General features: G+C 57.3%; 1 protein-coding gene across 6 annotated transcripts in view; it reads right to left on the bottom strand.

Moving 5' to 3' along the window:
* COL16A1 (collagen type XVI alpha 1 chain) overlaps positions 1-23994 on the bottom strand; it is a 49046-nt gene that overhangs the window by 10161 nt on the left and 14891 nt on the right. For 3 of the 6 annotated variants that reach the window (XM_055332423.1, XM_055332424.1, XM_055332422.1), the window contains 34 exons: positions 23840-23950; positions 23433-23477; positions 21634-21669; positions 21440-21484; positions 21025-21156; positions 20246-20281; positions 19936-20043; positions 19470-19592; positions 19323-19376; positions 19068-19109; positions 18703-18738; positions 18556-18609; positions 18316-18384; positions 16568-16621; positions 16446-16472; positions 15613-15672; positions 15383-15430; positions 15198-15251; positions 11860-11913; positions 11594-11626; positions 10016-10132; positions 9890-9931; positions 9718-9804; positions 8829-8873; positions 7853-7897; positions 6006-6059; positions 5392-5445; positions 4860-4913; positions 3427-3471; positions 3257-3310; positions 2895-2930; positions 2491-2553; positions 239-310; positions 23-76 (listed from right to left, as the gene is read on the bottom strand). In XM_055332423.1, the coding sequence (XP_055188398.1) occupies positions 23-76; positions 239-310; positions 2491-2553; positions 2895-2930; positions 3257-3310; positions 3427-3471; positions 4860-4913; positions 5392-5445; positions 6006-6059; positions 7853-7897; positions 8829-8873; positions 9718-9804; positions 9890-9931; positions 10016-10132; positions 11594-11626; positions 11860-11913; positions 15198-15251; positions 15383-15430; positions 15613-15672; positions 16446-16472; positions 16568-16621; positions 18316-18384; positions 18556-18609; positions 18703-18738; positions 19068-19109; positions 19323-19376; positions 19470-19592; positions 19936-20043; positions 20246-20281; positions 21025-21156; positions 21440-21484; positions 21634-21669; positions 23433-23477; positions 23840-23950 (2043 nt within the window). The remainder of the gene's footprint in view (positions 1-22; positions 77-238; positions 311-2490; positions 2554-2894; positions 2931-3256; positions 3311-3426; positions 3472-4859; positions 4914-5391; positions 5446-6005; positions 6060-7852; positions 7898-8828; positions 8874-9717; positions 9805-9889; positions 9932-10015; positions 10133-11593; positions 11627-11859; positions 11914-15197; positions 15252-15382; positions 15431-15612; positions 15673-16445; positions 16473-16567; positions 16622-18315; positions 18385-18555; positions 18610-18702; positions 18739-19067; positions 19110-19322; positions 19377-19469; positions 19593-19935; positions 20044-20245; positions 20282-21024; positions 21157-21439; positions 21485-21633; positions 21670-23432; positions 23478-23839; positions 23951-23994) is intronic. The other 3 variants (XM_055332427.1, XM_055332425.1, XM_055332428.1) reach the window with 3 other exon arrangements.

A 23994-nucleotide genomic window follows, 5' to 3' on the forward strand; every position in this document is an offset into this window, starting at 1 on the left:
AAAGGGGTACCTATCATCTCACCCTCAAGCCAGGCTTGCCGTCCTTCCCATCCAGACCATCCAGGCCAGCAGGGCCCTAGAAGGAGGAAGAAGGCATATCACATACTTGTGCTGGAGCCCTAGGTGGCAAGAGGCCTGACCAAGCCCTTTCACCCTATCCACCCCTCACCCAACTCCCCCTCCAACTAAGCACGCACATGCACCCCTATGCACACATGCACACAGCTCACACGCTCACCTGAATCCCAGGAGATCCTGGTGGCCCAGGGGGACCAGGCATGCCTGGTGGGCCTCGAATCCCTTCACTGCCCTGGAAAGAAGCCCACCCCACAACAAAGTCAGCAGGGCCTCGTTCCGCTGGGTGCTGGGCATTGGGACAAGGCACTGGGCACTGGGTTCTGATGATTACTGGAAATCAGGGCAGCTGGTTTCCAGCCCCACTTCTGTTCTGGCCTAACTGGATATACTCCACAGCACTCCCCAGGAGGATCTGTCTTCATCTGCAAAGCAGCCCCCTTCCCACACTGTTCCACGAGGAACGGACAGAGCTAGCATCTTCTTCGGGTTTGATTCAGGGACTCAATGGGTGCTCAACTAAAGGCATACATTCAGTTCACGTCGGTCCCAACATTGTGCCAAGCACTATATAGCCTCTGATCCTTCCAGATGAAAAAAGGGTGGCCCCTGTCCTCAAGAAGCTCACAGTCACTCTCAGAAGAGGGAGCGGCTCACTCCGGCCAGGGCTCAGGGAAAGTATCACAGAAGCATCACCAGACACTAGACTCTGAAGCATAGCTGGGATTTCGACAAGTTGGGGAAGGACAAAAGGGCAAGCCAGAGGGAACTTCAGAGAAGGATACAGATTTGGAAGTGGTCATTTGCCTGGGGGGCCCATGTGAGGGATGGGGTGAGAAGTAAGGCCGGAGAAAGGTAGGGCCTAAATGCCCTGAACACTGTGCTAGACTCTATCTAACAGACAAGTGCTTTTCAAACTGTACTTCTCAGAGCCCTGGATGTTCCTGGAGGAGCGTCAGAGATGGGTGCACGAAGTGGGACCCCAGAGGGTGGACCCAAACCCCTTGCCCCTGCCTTAGCCAGAGCGGCTCCACTCGTGTCTGTTTTATACATTGAAGGTTCACGTGAGCGCCTGTGTGATGAAAGGGCCCGGGGACTTCAAAATAAAGTCTGGGAACCACTGCTCCAGGTACTGGGGAGCCACCGACTGTTCAAAGCAGGGAAATGATGAGAATCAACGTGTGAACTAGAATGTTTACTGGAGAAGGGAGGGGGGCAGCTTGGTGTGGAGGGCTGCCGCGTAGCCTAGTGGAAAGGGAGTGGCTGCTCCGGTGCAGTGGCTGAGGATTCGCCAAAGAGAAATGATCCAGCTAGAGACCCCCTCCATGGGGGGTGGGGAGGAGAGTCCCCGGTGGCATTGCAATGCCACCAGCTACCAGGAGGGGTCAGCACAGCCTCAGAAAATGTCAGTCCCATGGGGCGTGGAGTGGGGAACCCCTGGCCAGGGGTTTGGGATTCTCTGCAGTGAGCAGCCTAAGGAGAGCACGCAGGACTGGGGCACGGAGCCAGCCCGGAAGGCTCTGGACGGGGCTGCCACCCGGGTCCGCCACAAAGAGCCACCACCACCTCCACCATGACTGATAGGTGCAAGCTCTGGGGAGGCAGGGAGGCACACCCAGCCTCTCTGGGCCTCATGGCCTCACCAGGACAGTGAGAAGTTAGACCAGGGTGGCCCTTTTGCAAGTCTCTTCTAGCTCTGACAGCTATGCTATGAGTGTTTTCCGACGAAAGAGGCTCCACCCGTGGTTGCAGCCTCTCCCCTTGGGTCATGAGCCCCCCACCCCAAGCTTAGAAGTCCATTTCGGGCCTCATTATACTACCCAGGCATCACATCTGGGGAGCCCAGAGGCTGGGCAGAGACAGGAATGTCAGCCCTCAGACCAAGGCAGAGCTAGTCTCCAAATGAGCAAGTCAAACCCAGTGGCAGCTAGTGTGGGGGCTCCCCAGGCTGCCTGACCCTTGTCACCAGCTCACGGGCCATTCCTGCCCTCTCTGGGCCCTTGGAGACAATCTGAGCAGGTTCTATGCCTGTTGTTGTCAGACCTGGAAGGTGAATGGCCAGAGCTGCTCTGGCTTCAGGGCTTAGGGGCTTAGGGGGTTTGGGTTTGCAGTCTGGATGTGCTTCCCTACTCCCTGCAGCTCCTCCTCCTTGCCCTGGAGACAAAGCCAGCCCACTGTGCTCTAGTCACCTCCTCTCACACGCCCCCCTGCACCCCCCTGCGTCCTCCCCAGCCCGTGCTCCCAGCAGGCATCCTGGGCTCAGCTGCCATCCTAGGGCCACTGGTCTGTTGCCCTGTAGTAGACATAACCGAGAGTCAGTCCTTGAATTTCCAAAGGCCTGATAGTGTGTGGGATGGGGCATGGTTGCTGCATGGCTCAGATCTGTGCCCGTGGAGGACTTGGGGTCCTGCTCACCTTCTCTGCTTGGGGGCCGGGTGGGCCAGGCGCTCCAGCCTTGCCTGGGAATCCAGGGGGACCCTATATCAACAAAGGAGCGGATGAGAATGAGAGTGGGGCTGGAGGGACAGCTCCCCGTCCTTCTTCCTCCAGGTCAGCTTCACTGCAGTTAAAGTGAAGCATTTTGACTTCCTAGAAACACCACCTAGGAGCATTTCTGCTGGCTGGCCTGCTGCACCAGGGCCCACCCAGGAGGCTCTGCCCTCCAGGTCCTGGCTCCTGGAATCAGGCCTGGCCACCCAGGCCGTTCCTCCCATGCCTCTTCCCTCCCCAGGCCCATCTCCGTCCAGCCTGGCCTGGTCAGCCCTGCCCCTCCCAAATAGGATCACATCAGACAGAGCTGGCTTTGTGTTCTCACTCACCGGTGGGCCGGGAAAGCCTGGCTGGCCTTGAAATCCCTAGGGGGAAGAAGCAAGGGACAGTTTGCCACGCCGCCCACTCTCTCCCTCCTGGCTGCCCAGATGGAAAGAGTGACAGGGTGAAGAGGCTGCCTTGAGCCCTGGGGCCTAGCCCCTCCGCTCCGCCCAAGATGACCAGCTGGTGAAACACTAGTCACGAGGTGGGAGGTTACAACTCAAGGACGGGTGAGGGCTGGAGGCTAGACCTGGTTACCCCTCCACACGTGAGGGGGGCCACCAGGGAGAGGACCCAGCCCTTCCTCTGTGCCCACCCCCCGGCCCTCCCCCACTGTCAGGACAGCCAGCTACATCCTGCGGTCACTCACCTGGTCACCCTTCTCTCCTGAGTTCCCTTGGGGTCCTCGCTCTCCTCGGGGACCCTGTCACCACAGAAAACAATGCAGCTGGAACACAGTCTTTCTTCCCTTCGACCCCAGGGCTGGACCAGGACCAGGAGTCCCCATGTCCACAGTCCCCTGTCTCCTCCTTCACTCACCGCTGGGCCTGCGGGACCTGGGAGACCTTCAGATCCTGGTGGGCCCTGGGCAGACGAAGAGCAGAATCAGGCATTCTGACTGGGGGAGGTGGGAGGTCAGGGGATGGGGTGGGGGAACAGATTGTGGGGGGGGGGACAGAGACAGAGGCTCCCCTCTGTCTGACTGAATAAAGTAAATACACTTTCTACCTGTGCTGGGTTTTGAGGCCTCCTATGACCTGATACCAACCACCTTTCCCTGCTTCACTTCCCTCTCCCTGTCTTTTCTGCCTCACTTGGTCAGACTGCTGTTCTCTGAATATACTCTATGCATTCATACCCCTGGGCCTTTGCACAGCTGTCCCTTCTCCCTAGAATGCCTACCCTTCCCCCACCCTTTCTGGAGTTCTTAAAACCTTACCAAGGGATTAGATGGCTTCAATCTCTTCCCCCTGTGGGATTCCCCAGGACAGATAGCTATGTGCCTCCCCCACCCCTCACTCTATTCTGGGCTCAGCTCAAACAGCACCTCCCCAGAGAGGGCTACCGATCCTCTAATAGCACCCTGTACTTCAGCCAGTCCCTGACCCTGCTCTCTTTCCTCCATTGCTTTCTCATCATTTATATGCATTGGCTTATTCATCTGTTATCTGCCTCGCTCACTGGAATGTGAGCCCCATGAAGTCAAGGGGCACAAGTGCCTGTTTTATGCATTGTGGCACCCTCAGAATAGCCCAGCCCCAGAAGGCCCTTGAAGAATGTCTGTTATTGAGTAAATGCACATCAGGTCTGCTATATCCCACCCAAGCCTCACTGACATGTGGAGGGAAGGCAAGACTAAAGTTGGGCAGGGTGGTCACAGATGGACTTGGGGTCAAGTCCAGGCTCTGCCCTAACTCACTCACTAACTAGCTGCAGCATGCTGGGTGAGCCACGTCCCTTCCTGAGCCTCAGGGATAACCTCACTGATGTGATGTCCCCACCTGATAACAGCCCTTGCTCCTGCACTCACCCAGCCTGGAAGGGTGGCTCTGGGCTTGTGGCATCAGGCCAGGTTCCACTCTGGGTCTGGGGTCCCAGGTCTGGCCCTCCCAAGGCCTGCCCTGCCTGCCGGCCTGCCCGCCCACCTTTGCAGGGGAGGAGGAGGATCTCCTGAGGGCCGACTCCAGGCCCCCTGCCCCCTGGCAGCCTCTGCTAGCCCATTTCCACAAAACCTCCTGGGATCCTCTTTCTGGCCTCCCCTCAGCCTCCTCTGGGCAACCAGCCTCCACTGCCTGCTGCCTGCTGCCTGCGTGTGCGCCCAGCTGGAGCGACCCAGGGGGCAGGGAAGCTGGGGTCACATCTCTCCCTCCACCACTGCTGGGAAAGTCTCTGACGGCATTAGTGGTGGCGGTGGAGGTGGGGCAGGGAGCCACCTGACCCTGCGGAGCCCCAGAGCCCCGGCTTAGACTCACCGATTCTCCCTTCTCTCCCGGGGGCCCGATGTAGCCCCGTTCCCCCTTGATGCCCTGACAAGTGAGCAGAGAGAGAGCCGAATTAGCCCCGTGGCCCACCGTCACGGTGCTAATGCGAGGGGTGGAGACTGCAGCTGGCACACGCTGGCACCGGCACCGAGGACGAGGACGAGGGCTGGGGGAGGGGGGCGCCATGGAAAGCGGGGACATGTCCACCTAGCAGGCACCTGCCCAGGGTAGGCTTCTGGTGGTCTCCCCTGCTCTCCTGCCCCTCCCCCCAGGAGGCAGGTCCCAGGCTGGGAGCTGGGCGCTCTGAGAGCCTGGCACCTCAGTTTGCAGTGCCCAAGTGGGGTGGCAGGGCCAAGCTGCTCTGTCACAGGGGCTTTGGGGAGCCCTGCACTGACAGCCTGGCAGAGGCACAGGCCAAAATGCTTAGGCGGGAGGGATCCTGCTGGGGAGATGCATCAGCCTGCTCCCACCCCGACCACCACCCCGAGGCTCTGCTAAGCCACGCCAGCATCCCCATACTCACGGGCAGTCCTGGGGGGCCCATGGCACCTGGGTAGCCAGGTTGCCCTGGAGGACCCTACAAAGAAAGGTTGACATTATGGACCAGCCCCTCAACATTTCTGTCTACCCCACCAAGGGCAAATAGAGTAGCCATAGCCAGGATGCCCATTCCAGGGCAGCCACCACCCTGGGCCAGCACGCCCCCAGAGGCCCAGGTTCCTTTGCCTGAAACCGCCACCAAGAGCCTGGGGCTAGGTGACAGGGCCAGCCCGGCCAGAACCCTGGGAGCTGAGCCAGAGAAAAGGCCCAGAGCAGGGAGGATGAGAAGGGGAGTGGGAAAGTGGGGCGTGGAAGGGCCAACTGAATGCTACAGGAGGAGGATGGAGGGAGGAGCCCCCAGGAAGCTGCTGGAAGCCAGGAAGGGGGGCTGTTTGCCCCTTCCAGGGAGTCAGGGCACTTGGAGTTCAGCCTCCTTTGATCCTGATGGGGTGTGAAGACCCCCAATCCGAGGGTTCAGGGCAGACAGTTTCAGGAGTCGGCCTCCCATCGTCCACTCGGCAACTATCCCTGAGGGCCCACCTTTGCCTCCCCAGGGCTGCTCACCATCTCCTTCCCCAGCGGCCAGTGCCTGCTTACCGGTTCTCCCTTCTCTCCTGTCGGGCCCCTGAGGCCTCGCTCCCCTTGAAGACCCTTGGAGAGAAAAATCATGAGGACCTGCCAGGGAGGGCAGTCCCCACCCAGCCCCCAACTCCTCTTCCCTGTCCTGCAGCCTTCCATCCCCAGGCCAGCAGGGCTGGGCATTGCTGATGCCTCCACTCCAGGGTCCCCAGCAGGGTGACCGTGGGGTATACCCCAGAAGGATAACTGTGAGAGGCATAGACTCCCACCTAGGAGTACCTCTAAGAACATACCCCCCAAGACAGGTAACTACAGAGATATGCTCCCCCTCCCCAGGTAGGTGACGCTCAGAGGGTACCTCTCAGGCAGGTGACTGTCACTGATGTGCCCTACTTCGGGAACTGGCTGGGGTGTATCTTTAGGGGGTTGACACGTGTGTGCTCCCCCAAGGGGCAGCTGTCAGGACAAGTATCCCTCTGTGATGTTCTGCTACCAAAATGTATCACTGGAAACCCAACACTTACCTGTACACCCCCACCCCCAGCCACAAGTCACCTTCTTTTAGGGATGCAGGGGAGAGACATGGGAAGGCCCCCAGAGCAGCCTGCTCCCTCCAGAGCAGTCACTGTCACTTTTTGGGGTGGAAAGGGGTATCACTTTCCATCAAAGCCAGAGCCCCCACCCCTCACCTGACCTTTGGGGGCTGACCTTTGTGGATTCGCCACAGCATTAAGGGGCTGTGTCTGTCCCTTCTCTCTCGTGCCCTCACGAGACGGTGCCCAAACCTTTCCACAACACAAGACAGATGGCTAGACGGACAGATGGCCCCTTCACCCAAGCAAGCAGAAACAGACAAGGTCCGGCCAGGATGAGGACGTGGGGACAGATGGAGCTGTGACAAGGCAGGGCCCTGCTCCCTGAGCCTCCATCACCAGGCCTGGGAGGAGAGGAGCCAGGCCCCAGGAACACCAAATCCGACAAACAGGAGGTTAGTTTCCGTGACCCAGGACGGAGCAACAGTGAGGCTGGGGATGATTTAAACACACTTGTGACGATGACGAAGGCAGAGCAATTAACGACACCTGGCAGAAGGCGCAGACCCGGGCGCCGGGCGCAGAGGGACAGGGCCCCACGACACCCAGAAACCCGACTGGCTGGCATCACACGCCCAGCCTTTGGAGCAGCAGACGGGGCCTGGAGCCAAGGAAGAGGAGAGGAAGAGGAGGAAGCTGCGAGGTTCCTCTAGGACGATGGGAAAGGTGCAAGCAGGGCTACCTTTGGATCCCTGGGGTGCCCGTGGACGGCCCTGCTGAGCAGCGGGGCAGCAACCTGTGCCAGCCTGCAATGTGAAGCCCTAAAGCTTTGGCATCTCTGCCGGGCTCTGTGCCAGGTGCCTGGCAGGGCCCCAAGAACTACTTCCAGCAAATCTTTAGTCAACAGCAAAGGTGGGAGAAGCAGGAGGCAGAAGTGAGAAGGGAGGAATCAAGAGGCCCCTAGAGGCACCAGCTTCAAATAAGAAGGTGAAACAGCTCCCCGGCCTGGGTTGGGGGAGGGGGGGCAGTGATGTGGGTTTGGGGGGGAGAGAGAAAGGAGACCATGGGCGGGGGAGGGTGGGGAGTTGATGAAAGAAGCAGGAGCAGAGGGAGAAGTGAAGGAAGTCAGAGACTTGGGAAGATGTCCAAGCGGCTGGGCCCTCAGGGAACCTGTGTCGTTATGTGCCTGCAGGGACCAAAGACAAACATGGAGGGGGGAGGGGGGAAGGGGGAGGAGGGAGGGGGAGGGCTCCACAGGAAGGGAGACAAGCAAAAGCCACAGAGAGCTGGCTGGCGATGGTGGGGGGAGGCTGAGCAGTGCTAGGTTCTTACAGGCAATCCGGGGGAGCCAACAGCACCAGGAAAACCTGGAGGGCCCTGGTGGGAGAGACAGGCAGGTCACAACTCATAAGCACAGTCACCCTGGGCATCGTCTGGGGCAGGGGGTCGTGGGGAGAGGAGATCACAGGAATATTTCCAAGGTGGCTGGAAAAGAGACTCATTGAAGACACCCGCTCCTCCCCTTGGCTCCAGTAAGAATGGCTCTGCCATCAGCAGAGATAAGAAATAGCCCCCAGAGTCAAAGGGCCCTTGCCAAGTTCTCTCGAGTCCAGCTGGACAACACCCTTGCTGGGGTGCAAGCCCATCACGCCAGCAACCTGACCTCCAGATGCCCCCAGCTGGGTGGCTCCCTGCTTCTAAGGTGACTGGCCACCAGCCACTTGTTCTCCAAAGAAAGCATTTTTGGTTCTTTCCGTCTTCCCTGATCACTTCTATTTTCCTGCCATAGCAACTCCATGGAGGACTCCAGGGGAGACATCCCTGGTCTGGCCTCTGTAGACCTGCCCTAGAGATGGCCCTACAGAGCAACATGGGGCAGTTCTGTGTTAGCCCCTAGCCCCTGTAGCGACTGGTGGCGTGGAGGCATGAAGGAATCTGGTCAGGTTGCCACACTCTTTCCTGGCAGCCAAGACCACAAGCCAGAAGTCTAGGCCCTCCCGCTGGGGAGCGTGGGACCATTGTGTAGGACAGTGTAGGGATGGGGACAGGGAGACAAGCGTGTGCCCTTGAGGGCCTCCCCCTAAGCAGGACCATAGGCAGAGCAGGATGGAGCAGGCCAGTTCCAGGGGCTCGGGTGGTGGGAGTCCACAGTCCCCACCGATGCTCTGAAGAGGGAAAGGAGTGGGCAGTAGAATTTCCCTCCTTCTGCCCTGCCCAGCTGCCTGGATACAAGACAGAAGAATGGTGTCTGGGCATCAGGACCCTTTCAAGAGCTTCTCAAGTGGACCAGGAAACCATGGATACTTACAATAGGGCCTGGAGGACCCGGGGAGCCCCTCATGCCAGGCGGACCCTGCAAAGGAAGCCAAGGGAAATGGAGGAAGAGGCTCAGGCCCCCACAGAGCCCCAGGATCTCTGCAGCCTTCCTCCCAGCTCACCACAGCCAGAGTCAACAGAGGGATGGCAAAACAGGGCCATTTTAGCTGATAGTACACCTTTCATTCAGTTCATTCAATCATCCAACAAACATTTATTGAGCAGCTATTACGTCCCAGGCACTAGCCCAGGTGCTGGGTACACAGCAATAAACCAAACATAAAAAATCCCTGCCTTGTGGCACTGACAGTCTAGGGGAGAGGTGGACGGTAACGAATAAAACAGGGGCTGGCATGTGGTGCCCAGCAGATGCTGAGATGTATTTCCTAAATAAATGAAATACATAGTATTCAGAGGGTGACACGTGTACTGCATGGACAAGAGGTTTTAGGGTTGGTGGGGGGTGGTCAGTTTTCTTTTCTTTTCTTTTTTTTTTTTTTTTTTTTGGTGGTCAGTTTTCAAGATGTCAGGAGAAGTCTCCCTGAGAAAGTGATCTTTGTGCAAAGGGTGGAAGGGGCAAAGGAACGAGCCCCAGAGAAGAGATGCGGGCAGGCGAAGCAGCTGGCGGGAGCAGAAAAGTGTCCTCTGGGCCAAGAGCGGCCAGTGTGCCAGCAGAGCAAGGGAGTCAAAGCCATGAGATATGCCAGGTGACCTGAGACTCAGAGCCCCCCGAAGGACTCCCAAGAGACAGGGCGCCACCGGAGGGCCCAGGAGGACATTTGGCAGGAATGAAACCCACCCCCAGGACCTGAAGGCCACTTGCGTGGAGAAACCAGCCCCCTTGGAGCCCTGCCCAGACAAGGGCCCGGCCGAGGCCTTACCTCTTCTCCTCTCTGGCCGGGCAGTCCCGGAGGACCGGGCAGGCCGGGGCTTCCAGCACAGCCTGGATCCCCCTCACCGTTGTCTCCCTGGAGTGGGATGAGGACGGTGAGCTGAGCAGCCAGGGCCCTCCCTGGGAGCCCCGGGCGCGGGCGAGGAGCAGGGGCCACTCACCCGGGCCTCCTCAGCTCTTGGGCGCTCCCGCTCCGCGAAGCACTGAGGAGGACAAGAGGCCCTCCGTCAGGTGAGGCAGCCGAGCGCTCTCCCTCCACCAGGCCACCCCAGAGCCCAGCCTCCTACCCGGGCACAGCTGTCCAGGCCTGGCACGCCGGGGATACCCTGGTCTCCCTTTTCTCCTTTTTCCAGGAGCCCCACTGGGTGGGCTGTCTGCCCCTGGACACAGTCCCCGCAGATGCTCTGACGAGAGAGACAGGAGAGGGCAGCGGGGCATGGGTCCCAGAAGGCCAGGGCGGGCCGAATGGGGGAACCCCACCCCGAGCTCAGCCAGGGCGCCCTGCCCGGCCGTCCCCCCTCCCCTCGCCCACACACTCTCTCTCTCCCCAGCCACATCCCTGCGGTAGCTTCGCTCCATCCTCAGGGGACCCAATCCCAGCACTGGCTTTGAGTTTCCTCCAGGAAGCAGCTCTGTGGGGCCAAGCCAAAGCCACTTTCCAGACAGGCGTGTGGGAGGAGGCGGAGGGGCCCGCAGAGGGACCATCTGTCCCGGCTGTTCCTGCAACCTGCACCCACTGTGAGGACACGCCACGAGGATTCAGGCTGAAAAGGCCGGCTCCAACCACAGCTTCTCTGCCCAAGGGTGCAAAGGAGCAGCTGCAGGAGGAGCCAGGCCCTTTGCAGACACCCTCTGGGATGTGGCTTGCCCTCCTGCCCCAGTAGATCCTGACTGTCATGGGCTCCTTGGTTCACCCATCTGTGGAGGAGTGTCCCTGGACCTCTGGGCAGGATCTACGTTCACTGTTCAATGCAGAGCCCAGTGATAATGGCTGGCATTGACTCAGCACCCATGATGCCAGCCATTGTAATAGGCCTTTGCACATTATCACATTCGCTCCTGACAGTGCAATGAGGCAGGTAATCTTATAAGCATTCTGGAGATGAGAAAGCCGATGCTCAAAGAGACAGTGTGACTTGTCTCAGGTAAGTGGGAGCCTGTGCTGGACTCTGCTCTGCTTAGGTCTGAGGTGGCACTCTGTCCACAGGCCAAGGCTTCCTCTGGGGTGCCATCTGACCCCTTCTCCAGACCACACACTCAGTTCCAGTTTGAGGTCCTCCACAGAGCACTTGTCGAATCCTGCATTTGGAGTCATGCAATCACCTGCCTAGGGGCAGGACTTGGGGTATCCTCGGCTTGCCAGGAGCCAAAGGGAGAAGAACTGGGGCTTCATTGCCACACTCCATGGTGATCCAACCTGCAGCTGCTGTCAGAAGGTTAATCTGACAGGAAGCTACTTCTGGAGACATCTGCTGTCCAAAGCAGGGGCCGGGTGGGTGGTGGCAGGGCAGGCAGTCCTCATGCTCTGGCCTAACCAGGCCCTCGGGGATAGCGGGAGGTCCAGGGCTCTGGCTGGCCAGTACTAGAAGGGGGTGACCAGGATGGCGGGGGCGGGGGGGAGCTCTGGAGAAACCCCGGAGGATGTAGAACTGGTGGAGAGGAGAATCCAGGTCTTGTTTCCAGAGGCGACTAAGCACAGGAGGCCTGTGTCACCCTCGGTGCCAGATGCTTGGAAAACGCATGTTCCCCCACCAACAGCCCCATCGTGTCTGCAGCTCTCCCTGTGTGGTGCTGAGCACTTCCCACAGCGATCCCCTTAGGAGGCTTCTCTGCCAATTCCTCCTCCTTTCCTCTTACTCTCTTACCTTAAGGAGGTGCTGTTCGATTGGTAAGGACCCCTGCAGGAGACAAGATGGGAGGGCTCAGGCAGGTGAGGGGAAGGGGGTCGGGGACTGATGGGATCAGAAGGAGCCGTGGGGAGCCACAGGCCACCCTGGCTTCTCCATGCCTTGCAGGAGGGAAGGAAGAGGGCCCCCACTGCAGCTAAGGGAGCTGGCACAGGCAAGCTCGGCCCTGAGAATGTACCGGGGAGGGGGCTGCACAGGGCCCACAGTGCCCCACCAGTACCTACCAGTTCAGCGGTGAGCCCAGGCTGTCCAGGCAGACCAGTGTTTCCAGGCAATCCCTGACGCCAAGAAGATACTGAGTGAGTGGACTTGAACCCGAAGGCCACCCTGCCTCGTGCCCACCATCCCCACTGCCCCTTCTCTTCCTGCAGAACCGAGAGCCCGGCAGGTGCAAGGCTGGCATCCATCCTTAGCTCAGAATCTCCAGACCGTTTGTGGGGACAGTTGAGGAGGTCCAGAAGAGTGACCCCCCCCCCGCAAAACCAGTCCAGCAGGGAGTTAGAGGAACGTCCAAGTCAGGCAGAGGGGCTTCTACATCATAAGTAATGACATTTCTTTCTCATACAGCTCCTCTATAATCTCATTGAATCACAGTGTTGGTGATTCAATGAGATTGAATGCAGAACAAAGACTTCAGAGAGGCTAAGTAACTTGCCCAAGGTCACAAAAAGAGCAAAAGGCAGAGGTGAGATTTGGAGTCAAGACCACTGACTCTTAACCACGATTCCAGCACCTTCCACAAAAGACATTCCCCAGAACACCTGTGGACACAGCAAGGTGGGGGCTTGGGAGCCAGACCTATGCAGGTGTAAGCCCCTTACTACTTCACTGGAAATTTCTGCCAGCTTAGTTGGAAAAAAAATCTCTGTGCCTCAGTTTCCTTATCTGTGGAACAAGGATGGTTTACAGTGAGGCATAAAGGACACCGTGAGTGTGAGGAACTCAGGTGAGGTGTTTGCCACATGGACTCCCTGTGACCCCTGTGGGCTCTCAATGCACATTTGCATATTAAATACCCCACGGAGGCCTGGGAGTATGTTCCAGACACAGAGGAGGCGTGCATTAAATACGTGTTGAGTGAACGCACCACCGCACACCCGGCTCTCCCCGCTCGGGAATTCCTTGGCCAGTACTGAGAGCTGGCCTCCCTTCAAGTCCCAGCTCCCAACGACAGAAGAACATGCCACCTTCCCCTGCGAGCCCTCCCTGCTCCAGGCCAGGCCCTACCAAGGCCCAAGGGGACTGGCGTCAGCCTCCCTCCCACAAGCTCCTGTGCCACTAGTTCTGCATCCTGAGTGGGTTCACAGGGTAACAGGCTGAGGACAGTGCCTGGCACAGGGAAGACACCATGAACCTGTTCGTGATCCTCATGCACCTAAATTAATCTGCCCTGCTCCACCTGCCATTGCCCGTGGGTTAGCTCAAGCCTGATACTTGGTTGACTTCCCTCCCCTGCCCTCCTAGAACTAAATGTCCCACCTGTTGTCCTACCAGAGAAGCCAAGAGCTACCCACTCACTAGCTACTATGTGGCCTCAGGCACATTGCTTGACTTCCCTGCCTCAGTTTCCCCTTCTGGGAAATGGATGGAGGCTTACAAGAAATTACATTACTTGAGCAAATAAATGCTCTCTCTCTCTCCCGGCCCATTTCTGAGCCTGAATACAGGAGCTGCTGGGCCCTCCCTTCCTTGAAAGGACTGCAGGGCCGACATGACAAGGAAGAGCCATATCTTGCCTGGCACAGGGCAGGTGCCTATTCATGGCAGCCTCGGCTTAGTCTCCGGCACTGGCTCAGGGCGAGGACTCCAGTGCCTGGGACCAGACTCTGCAACTACTCTTTTCTGCCTTGTTCTCCACCCGCATCTCTTGGCAGGGTTCACACTCCATCAGTGTGTTAATGGGTCACTTTGCAATGACTCTCATGCTTCCCCAAGCAAACTGCAAGACCCCTGCAGACAGACTCCCATTTCCTGGCGGTGCAGCAGGATGCTGGGGCACTTGGTAAATGTGTGCTTGGCCCATGGGGGACTGAGAGTTGGCTCTAGTTCTGAGCTCTTGATGAGACAGAGAGAATTGGATCCCGGCAGAGACTCCCATCAGCAATGGGGACTCATCAGAACAGATTCTCACCCCCAGGGTGGCAGCGGGGGATGTATAAAATCTCCAGGGTGGGAGGTAGGGGGTAGGGGAGCAGTTTGTAAAAAGCTTCCACGTGATTTTGCTCTGCTTTCTTCAGGAGCTGGGAGCCAGATATGCAGAAGCCACTGCCTCTCCCTCCTAGGACCTTCAGAGAATGGGACCTGGTCTGTACGCTGCTGGGGAACTGTCCTGCAGGTCAGCGGCAGCAAGGAGAAGATGCCTGGCACCAGGGAAGCCCAGTCCAGCGCTGCCAATTCCTAGCCACACGACCTCAGGGAAGATACTTCACCTCTCGGAGCCCATTTACCCAGCTGAGACTTAGGGATAACACCATCTGCCTATCAGAGTTGATGTGAGACTCAAATGAACGAGAGAATGGATATAAAATAATAAAAGTCATCACTGGCCTAATGATGGCTAATGCCTCCTAAGCATTTACTATGTGCCAGGCACGGTTCTACATGTTTTGCACATGTTAACTTGTTTAAAATTCACAAAGGCCCCATGAGGTACATGCTGTAATTATCTCCACTTAACAAATGAAGGAAGTGAGACAGAAAGGGTGAGTAACTTGCCCGGCATCACACAGCTAGCATGCGGCAGAGCTGGGATTCAAAGTCAGGCTGACGGGCTCTGGAATGCACTCTCTCATCACTGTGCCACACGGATCTCCACTCCCACTGCTCTCCCTTCCCTGTCTCTGGCCTCCCTGCTATTCCCCCAACTGTCAGGCCCAGTTCCGCCCCCAAGCCTTTGCACCTGTCAGGAGCTCTCCCTCACAGGCCTACTCACTCATTTCCTCTAAGTCTGGATTCTTTCCAACCCTCTTCTCAAACATCTTCCTTGCCCTCCTCCTACTTTCTGACCCCACACCCTGCTTTATCTTCCTCCTCACCACAGATCACTTTCCAACAGGTTGTATTCCATTTTATTTCTCTATCTTGCCTATTGTCTGCCTCACTTACTAGAATGTGTTCTCTAAGAGGGCAGGGATTTTTACTTTTGCAACCTGCTACGGTACCAGCACCTAAAATAGTGGCCGGAGCTTAGTGGATGTGCAAAGATATTTGTTGCACAAATGAATGTCGCACGCTGCTCCAGAACACTGGAGCACCACATGAGCGTAAAGGATTGTTGGACCCAGATTCTGGGTTCCTGACAGCTGACCAAGGGCTGAGCTTGGCCCGAGAGTCAGTAGGGTGTCTGGGCCAACACACAGCAGGGTGTTCCTCAAGAAGGAGGGGACTGCCCACAGCCTGCCCTAAGGGATCAATGGCCCTCTTCCCATGCCGCTCTGGGGAGCAGGAATGGAGAGGAGTGAGGATGGCATGCATAGGTGTTGGGTGGAGGCGCAGCACACAGCCCAAGCCCTGCCACCCTGCCACCCTCCCTCCCAAACTCCCATTCTCTCTCCCCTTTTACCTGTAGCCCAGGCATTCCAGGAGGGCCAGGTGGTCCGGGAACCCCTGGGGGACCCTGAGAGAGAAAAGAAGCAATCAGACCCAAAAGAAAGCTCTGCCCCACTGCTGGGGGGCAACAGCATTAGGGTGGGCAAGCCGTGGGGTGCTGGCGGACACGTGGAGACAGAGGAGACAAGCGACACACACCTGCGGGCCCGGCTGCCAGGAGCTGCCCATCCAAAGTCCCGGAGCACCCTGGGTGGGAGTGGGGGTCGCAAAAGAAGGGAGAGGTTATAGGCAACGTCCACACCAAGCGCAGGGCTGCGTGGGGAGGCAGCTGGCTGGGGCGCAAAGCCCTGCGGGGGCCCTTGCATGTTGAGCCAACACAGGAAGCCAGGCCTCGCCCCGGCTGGGGAAAGGGCTTCAGTACCACTTACCGGCATGCCAGAGAAGATGGGATCCCCCCGAGAGGGGCAGGAACACTCCCCTGGCTCGCCCTGAAAAGACAAGAGCCTTTGTCAGAGTGGGGGCAGGGGGCAAGGATGGAGGACCTTCTGGAAACCAACATCTGAGAGGCAGCCTGGGTTCTAGGATGAAGAGGCCAGGGTTTAAATCCAGGATCTGCCTCTTATGACTGTGTCCTTGGGCAACCTGTTCAACCCTCTCAAACCTCAGTGTCCTTATTTGTAAAATGAGGGCAATAGCACCAAATGCAGAGACTGTCAGGAGGGTGGAATGGATGAACGTACAGAGTTCCTGTCACTGGGAAGCCCTCAGCCCCAAATTCTGGCTTCTGGGTAAGCCCCAAGTACTGTAATTCCTGTTGGTTTGGGTTCAGCGTCAGTTGCCACACAGGTGTTCTGCCTCCAGGACACTCACGGCTTGGCCACTGTTGTCGCGCTCCCCTTGGCCGGGCCCCGTCCCCCAACACCTCTGCCCTCTCGCCACTGGTCCTCCCCAACTTAGCTCCTGCCCTGGCCTCTGACTTAGGCCCCATCTGCAAGTGCAGCTGCCCCTATGGGTGCCTTGGAGCTCTCTGGGTCTCCCAAGATCCTGGCTGTGCCCTGGGCCAGCAACCAGGTGAAATGAGAAATGTTTGTGCAGGGCCCCTGTTTCCTGGAACCAGGGAGCTGGGGGTAGCAAGGAGACCAGGATGACTCCTCAGCCTCCATTCCCCATTCCAGAGCCAGTCCCATGTGTACAGATTCCCTGGGGGGCGGGGCTACTATTAACCTCCCCACAGTATTGGCCACAGGGCCTTGGGACTCACCTTCTCTCCCTGAGGTCCCTTTTCACCCTGCAGGGAAGAAACACAGCGAAGTGAGTAGATGGGGTGTGGAGGTGAGACTCCCCCTGCTAGAGCTTCCTGCTGCCCTGAGACATCATACTCACTGGCATCCCCCTTGCTCCTGGAAGTCCAGTTTGTCCTTGCTGTCCATCGGGGCCCTGAAGGGAGAGAGCCTAGGGTCAGTGGTGAGCCTGGTCTGCAGCCAGCCACGGGGCCCACCTGTAGGGGAGGGCGATAGCCCATGTCCTGGAAAGAAGGGCCTCTGGTGCAGGAGACAAGAAGCAGAGGAAGGAGGATACGGGCATTTCCTGAGCACCTTCTGGGTGTCAGGCACCGGGCCAAGTGCCTGTCACACAACAGAGTGGGATCCCCCCTTCCAGCCTTGCAGGACAGTACTGTTCTGCTTTACAGGTGAGAAAACTCAGGCTTCAAGAAATGTTGTAATAGATTCCCCAGCACGACTGCACCCAGCTACAGGAGACCCGAGGTCCCCTCTCCCTCTCTCTCTCTCTCTCTCTCTCTCTCTCTCTCTCTCTCTCGTTCTCTCTCCACCCCCACTTAAGCGCTTGACACACACTCTGTCCTCTGTCACAAAGGTTACCTCCGATGACTTAGAGACAGGAATTTCTGCTTTTATTTTTCACCAAGAATTTGGAGACTCTGAAAGGCTGTCACTCATGTTGGGTCACACCACGAGCACAGTGTGGCAGGCGCCCCGGCAGTCCAGCTCTACCGGGCCACACAGACTGGCTGTGTGGACATGGGGAGGTTCCTGGCCCCTCTGGGCTTAGGGCTCCCTCAGGGGGCTCTATCAGTGATTGCCAAACTGGAACGGAAATTTCTCTAGGGATCCATAAAGACAGAAAATATATCCTTCACTGGGCTATTTTCAACATTACCAAAAGCCCAAGGAAATTACACATTTGCTCACGACCTGGCATGGCACAGGCTGGCTGGAAGGTAGTGTTTCTTTGATTTAGGCTAGAATTATACCATCTCGTACAAGTCTAGTAGGTTCATGTGGAGTGGAAGCAGACTATTATACAGGTATCTGATGAATGAAAGTGAGCAAATGCATTTAATATTACTTAATCTATGTGATTTGTTCAATAGACACATCTTTTAAAACGGAATCATTATTGGGACGGTCATAAAGAGAGGTCTTTGAGGGTAATGAAGTTGAAAGTATTGCTGGTCTCGAGATACCTGTGCTGTCCAGTAGGGTAGCCCATAGTCACGTGTGCTTATTTAAATTTAAATTAACTAAAATTATATGAAATTTAAAATTTAGCTCCTCAGTTACACTGGCCACAGCTCGAGCACTCAAGAGCCACATGTGGCTAGTGGCTACCCACTCGGGCAGAGCAGAACAGAACATTTCCATCAGCGTGGATAGGTCTATGGGGCAGCAGCCATTTAGAGATCCCCCAAGACCCAAGGTCTGAAGTGGGGGGTGGGTGAGTTAATATACATGCTTTGCGACAGGCAGACCTGGGTTCAAGTCCTGACTCTGACTCCTCACCCTCTGGCCTTCAGCTTCCTCATCTATGGAACAGGGACGATCATAGCCACTCCCTTACTGGGATATTGGGAGGTTTAAGTGAATCTCTGTTGGTCTAGAGCTTAGCACTAGGCTAAGCTGTCACTGCTCCAAAAATTGTGATGATAAGTAATGTCCGTAGTCAGGTGCCCCAGTCCAGGCAATGTGGCCCTCCTTCTCGGAGGCTGGGCTTCTTTCCTCCCATGCCCCATGCTGCCGGCCCCGGTGGGGTCAGCCCCATGCCCTTTTCCCAGCAGCAAGAGCCTTGGCCCCAGCAAGACATCCAGCACAGCGTGCAGAGAGGACCCTTACCGGAGGCCCAGAGACACTGGCACCAGGGGGCCCCACAGGCCCAGCAGCTCCTTTCAGCCCCAGAGATCCCTATAAAAGAGAGGACACAGAGGCTAAAAGGGGCACCAGGCAGCTGAGATGTATCAGACCAGGTCTGGGGTGGCCCTGTGATAGGCATGTCACAGGTCCTGTGCCCCTGTCCCCTCTTCCAGGGCATTCCAAAGGATCTCAGGGTTAGTGCCTTATGAGGCAGAGGTTCACCTTGGCGCCCTTCTCTCCAATGGGACCAGGAGGCCCTCGAGGTCCTGGAAATCCCTGCAGATGGAAGCGCAGTTGGTTAACCCCTACCCTAAAGTGACCCCTTCCCACTCCCCACCCCAGCCTCCTCCAGGCCCAGAGCCGACGTACCTGAATGCCAGGCAAACCCTGGACTCCAGGTTCCCCCTGCAAGTCAGAAAAGACAGAGTGGGCCACAGCTGCCTGAGCCAACCTGTCCCACTGACATACCTGGTCAGGGTGGGGAGTCTCAAGAGAGCTCCCCAGGAAGACTGAGGATGAGAGAGGCAGGGGGCAGGGGGCAAAGGGAAGATCCTCCACAGAAGTAATGGCAGGCCAGGGCTGCTGCCCAATTCCTTATCTCAGAGCTGTGCCCTTGAGCATCTGAGGGCAAGCAGAGCTCTGTAGCTGGGGAGATGGATAGGAGCGGGCAGCTGGCTAATGGAAGTGCTGAGGGGTCTGGGGGCAGGTAAGCAAAGGTAAGGCTAAAAACTCACCTGGGGCCCTTGGGCTCCCTTTCCTGGAGACCCAGGCTCTCCCTGAAGAGGTAGAAGGACAATCCTTGGCTTGAGATTCCCCACTCACCCTTAACACGTTTTTCTCCAATCTCTTCCCCTTAACCTCTTCACTTCCATCTCCTCCTACCCTGTAGCTGATCTTCCCCACTCCAGGCCCAATGCCCCCATGTGTCTGCCCACCCCGACCCCTCACCACACATACCTGCAGCCCAGGCTCCTGGGACCAACACATACCTGGATGCCCTTCAGTCCTGGGGGCCCTTGAACTCCAGGTAGACCAGGCTGGCCCTAAAAGATACAGGTGGCCCATGGGTCCCGCAGGTGGAAGAGAAGGCAAAGCTCAGGCAGGGAAAGACCAGAGGGTGGGCAGCTGGAACTCACCGGTTTACCAGGCCGGCCCACACCTTCTGGGCCTGGTTCTCCTTTAGGGCCGGGCTTCCCAGGCAGTCCCGCCGCATTCGTCACTGCTCCCTGCAGGCTGGGGCAGGCGCTGCACCCGTCACCCTGGTCAGAGACACAGCCAGGAGCCCTGAGCCAGGGCTGACAGCCAGGCCAGCAGCAGGCATCAGAAAGGGAGCCCTTGTGCCCCTTGAGAGCTCTGCCCACCCACTGCCTCCGCCTTGGTCTGGGAAATAAAAACAGCCGCTGACACTCCTCGCCTTTCTCCTGCCTGCTGGGGAGAAGGGCTGAGGCCTCTCCACCCGGTGACTCTGGTATCCTGTAAGGCTCACAGCTTGACTCTGCAGTCCTTCCCCTCGTTAGCTATCAGGCTGATTTTTTTTTTTTTTTAATAATCAGGCTGATTATTTTTTTGCTCATGCAACAAAACACCCCCTGCCCAACCCACCTTTTCTCCTTTAGGGCCTACGGGGCCCCGAACGCCAGGCTCTCCTGACAGGCCCGGCTGCCCCATGGTGCCTGGCACTCCAGGATCTCCAGGATTCCCAGCATCACCCTGGAAGGAGTAGGGTTCACGGAGGGCAGAGGTGACCCAGCTGGGGGCCAGACTGCCCTCTCGGGGACTAAAGGCACTCGGAGCCCTCCAACTGGGCTGAGGGCTGTGCAGGGAGTGGGGAGTAGGTGCGGGGCAATCAGGAAAAGGAGGTGGCAGGCTCATCAGACAGGCAGTGCCCCCCCCACGCGCACAAGGTTCTCACCTTCTGCCCCTTCAGTCCACGCTCTCCGGCCCTGCCCTGGGGAGAAAGCATTTCTAGCACCCATTCACTCACAGCGGACACCCCTAAACGTCCGGCACTGTCAGACCCAGGGAATACAACAGTACGGAACACAGACCAAAATCTCTGCCCTGTTCTAGGGAAGCAATACTGTAGAGATTAAGAGGAGAGACGAGCCAGGGACCTGCCTGGGTATCCCCGGGCAAGTTACTTAACCTCTCTCGGTTTGCTTATCTGTCAAAGGGGATGATAAAAATGCAGCTGGCCTCTCTCCTGAGAGTCCCTGTGCGGTTAGACGAGCTAGCACACGTGAAGCAGCGCGTGGCACAGAGCGTGCACTATGTCAGTGCTCGCTGCTATCAGGAAAGCGGTAACAATAATTGGCCCCGCGGTAACTATCACTTTCTGAATGCCTATTGTGTGCTGCCAAGTGCTTCACACACATCATTCCTAGGCTCCACGGCGCCACCATACAGAGGAAACAGGCACAGAGAGGAAAGGGAACTGGCTCAAGTCATAGAGTGAGGAAAAGGCAGAAAAGAGTTAGAATTTAAACTCAGGCCCGTCTGGTCCCAAGTTGGTGCTCTTTACACCCTGCCAGGCTGCATCCCAGGGTGAAGGGCTGAGGTCCCTGAGGCCAGCTGCCTCTGGTTGACCCTTCCGCCCACTCCCAGCTCCTCCCCACTGTCCAGGGAGCCAAGAGACCCAGGCAGGGATCCCTCCTCACTTTGAGCCCCACCTGCAACAACCTGGGAACTCACTTGTTTTCCTGGCAAGCCGAAGCCTGGAGGCCCAGGCTCTCCTTTGTCTCCAGGAGGACCAGGCAAGGCCACCACATAGCCATCCTCATCCTGAGGCTTGGACAGGGCTGGGCACGGCTCACAAGGCTCCCCCTGCCAAGCCAGGACACAGGGTTGGGGGATCCCGAGCCAGGCTTGGAATCTGGGGCTGAGGAATAGACCTGGGCCCAATATGGCACGTCTGCTGGGTGAGGGATATCTCAGGAGAGATTTCGGGAGGACGGGGAAGAAATGAAGGTGGGAGCCAAATGATCAAGGTCTCGAACGCCATGCTAAGGAAGAAGATGTTACCCTCAGGCAGTGGGGAGCCTCAAAGGGCTTGAATTAGTACACGAAGTTCTCCCCACTGCAGGTTGGAGCATATCTCCTGACTCACCTTCTCCCCTTTGGTGCCTGTGGGTCCCGCTGGCCCTGGTGGCCCCTGTGTGATTAGAAAAAAGGCCATGTGTGAGGCCTAGCACCTGCTCGGGCTATGCTAGGGCACAGCCCAGGTCTGTTGTCCCCGCAGCAGCAGGCAGCACCTCCCACGTTTCCCTCTCCCCAGAGCTGTCATATGCCGAGCACACTTACCTGGCGGCCAGCTGGCCCTGCCTCCCCAAAATTACCCTGAGGACAAAGCAGAAAACATGGGGTCAAAGTAAGGAGGCATTACAGGTGCTGAGTCAATCCCAAACCACAAACCGCAAAAGTAGCCTGTGAGGACTGCTAGACTACCTCTCTCCCTTCCTGGCTAGGGACACTGAGGCCTAGGGCGGCCAGGGGACTTCCCCAAGGTCCCCCAGAGAGTCTGTGGCAGGCTCCTGCCCCCAGCCTCACTTCCCAGAATCCCAGCCCCATACGCGGCCCTCACCCCGCACACAATGATCGTTAATTCAGTTATCCAACAGCCCTGCACCAGACACCTCCACATCTGTGCACGGGGCCAGGTGCAGGTCGGATGCAGTGAGCAGCATGCACGAACACCTCGTGGAGCTTACACTCTTGTGGGGGACAACCAGAACTTTTTAAGTTACCATAACAATAAACAGCGGTGAGTGCCAGGGAGGAAACAGGCAGGGAGATGAGATAGGGAGGCCGTTCTGGACAGGGTGGTCAGAGAAGAGTTGACCATGACTGTTCTCAGAAAGATGAGAATCAGGCCAGCCAGCAAAAGCACGGCAGGGGAGAGTAGAGAGGAAAAACATACTAGATGGTGGGAGTCACAAGTACAGAATCTAAGAGGCGGGAATAGTCTTGACGTGCTCCTGAGTGGAAGGAGGCTGAGAACCAGGGAGAGGAGGGCCAGGAGAAAGGCAGGCAGGGGCCGGCTGTCCAGGGTCTTGTAAGGCGTAGCAGAACTTTGGTACAGAGTCAGTCGTGAAGGATATTAAGCAGAGAAATAATGAAACCCAAGTTCTTTTTACAAGATCAGGTTATATTAGCTGCTGGATGACAAACAGGCCATGGACGGGTTTGGTGGGTGCAGCCTGGTGAGCCACGATGGGGCTCAGACCACGGTGGTGCGCATGGAGGTGGAGAGCAGCAGGGGACGTCACCAGAGATGCTGTTGGCAGGACTGTCAGATGGAGGAGCAGACAGGGATCTAGGATGCTGCAGGTTTGGGGCCTGAGGAGTGGGGGGAGGGGACATGCCATTTACTGAGGCTGGGACACCCCAGAGAGGAAGCAGCAGTGAGGCAGGGGTACAAAGCTCCATCTGAGAAATGACAGGTGTGGTTTGCCTGACAGAGCAGAGTCTAAACATATATTTCAGTGTTTGTCACCCTTGAACACTCGTCCACCCCCAGAAGCCCTCATCTGAGCAACACCGCCTTGTAAGTTCAACACTGTCATTTGTCTCCGACACAATCATAAATACAAACGTGAACACGGGCACCGAAGTTGAGTGGCGAAGATTACAGACTCCGGAGCCAGATTCCTAGGCTCAGCTCCCAGTTCTACACTCAAACACCCATGTGACCTTGGGGAACTGACTTGGCCTTCTCTGTCTCCGATTCTTCAACCGTAGGATGAGAATAATGGAGCAGCTCCCCCATAAGGTTTTAGGAGGATGAAACGAGTTAATACACGCACCAGCGCTTGGAACAGTGCCCAGCCCATTGTAAGTGGTAAAGGAGAGTTAAATACGGTTATTTTATTAAAAGGTAGCCTTACACGTGCCTAATTGTTTTAGATCATCAATAAAATAGAAAATACAACACTAAGGAATTCCCGTGAACATGAGGGCTCTCACAAGTAGGTTCGTTGACTCCCGTCTACCAAGCACTGATGAATTTTTCTCGCTGTGGATTTGAGCTCTTGTCTGTATCCCCATTCCCTGCCTCCCTTCCAAGAAGCCCGGGTGCCCCTGGTGGCTAACCCAGATCTCACCTTCTCTCCTTTCAGCCCTGCTGGCCCTGGAGCCCCAATTTTCCCCTAAAAAAACAATCAAGTCACAATTAGAGCATCCTCCCACTCCCACCTCTCTGAGACTCCACGGTCCCAGTGTCCACCCAGCAAGAGAAAGGCCAGCTTGGAATTACGAATGCCGCAACTAGGCAGGTAGCTGGACACTTGCTTCTGTTACACAGCCGGGTACTTGGAGGTTCTAGGAGGGAGCCCTAGGGCAAGCAGCTTGGGGCAGCGGAGGGAAGGAGGGAGAAACCAGGCTGCAGGCTGGGGACACCAGCGTCGGGGACTCCATCCTGGTCTCTGCCTGCAGGCTCAGAGCCTGAGGAGCCAGGGAGGCTCCCCGTGTGGCAAAGATGGGGCTGGACTGGGCCAGGCTGGTCACTCACCGGAAGGCCAGGCAAACCGAAGCCAGGGGAACCCACATCTCCTTTGGCCCCTGTAGAGGGCCCAAGATGCTGGGCTCCTACGGCTAAGCTGCAGGATGAGCAGGAGTCCCCCTGGGGAAGGAACAAAAACTCGGAAAGGCTCCCAGCAGTCGGGG

Source organism: Nyctereutes procyonoides, unplaced genomic scaffold (assembly GCF_905146905.1).
Source record: "Nyctereutes procyonoides isolate TBG_1078 unplaced genomic scaffold, NYPRO_anot_genome, whole genome shotgun sequence".
NCBI classification, from domain to species: Eukaryota; Metazoa; Chordata; class Mammalia; order Carnivora; family Canidae; genus Nyctereutes; species Nyctereutes procyonoides.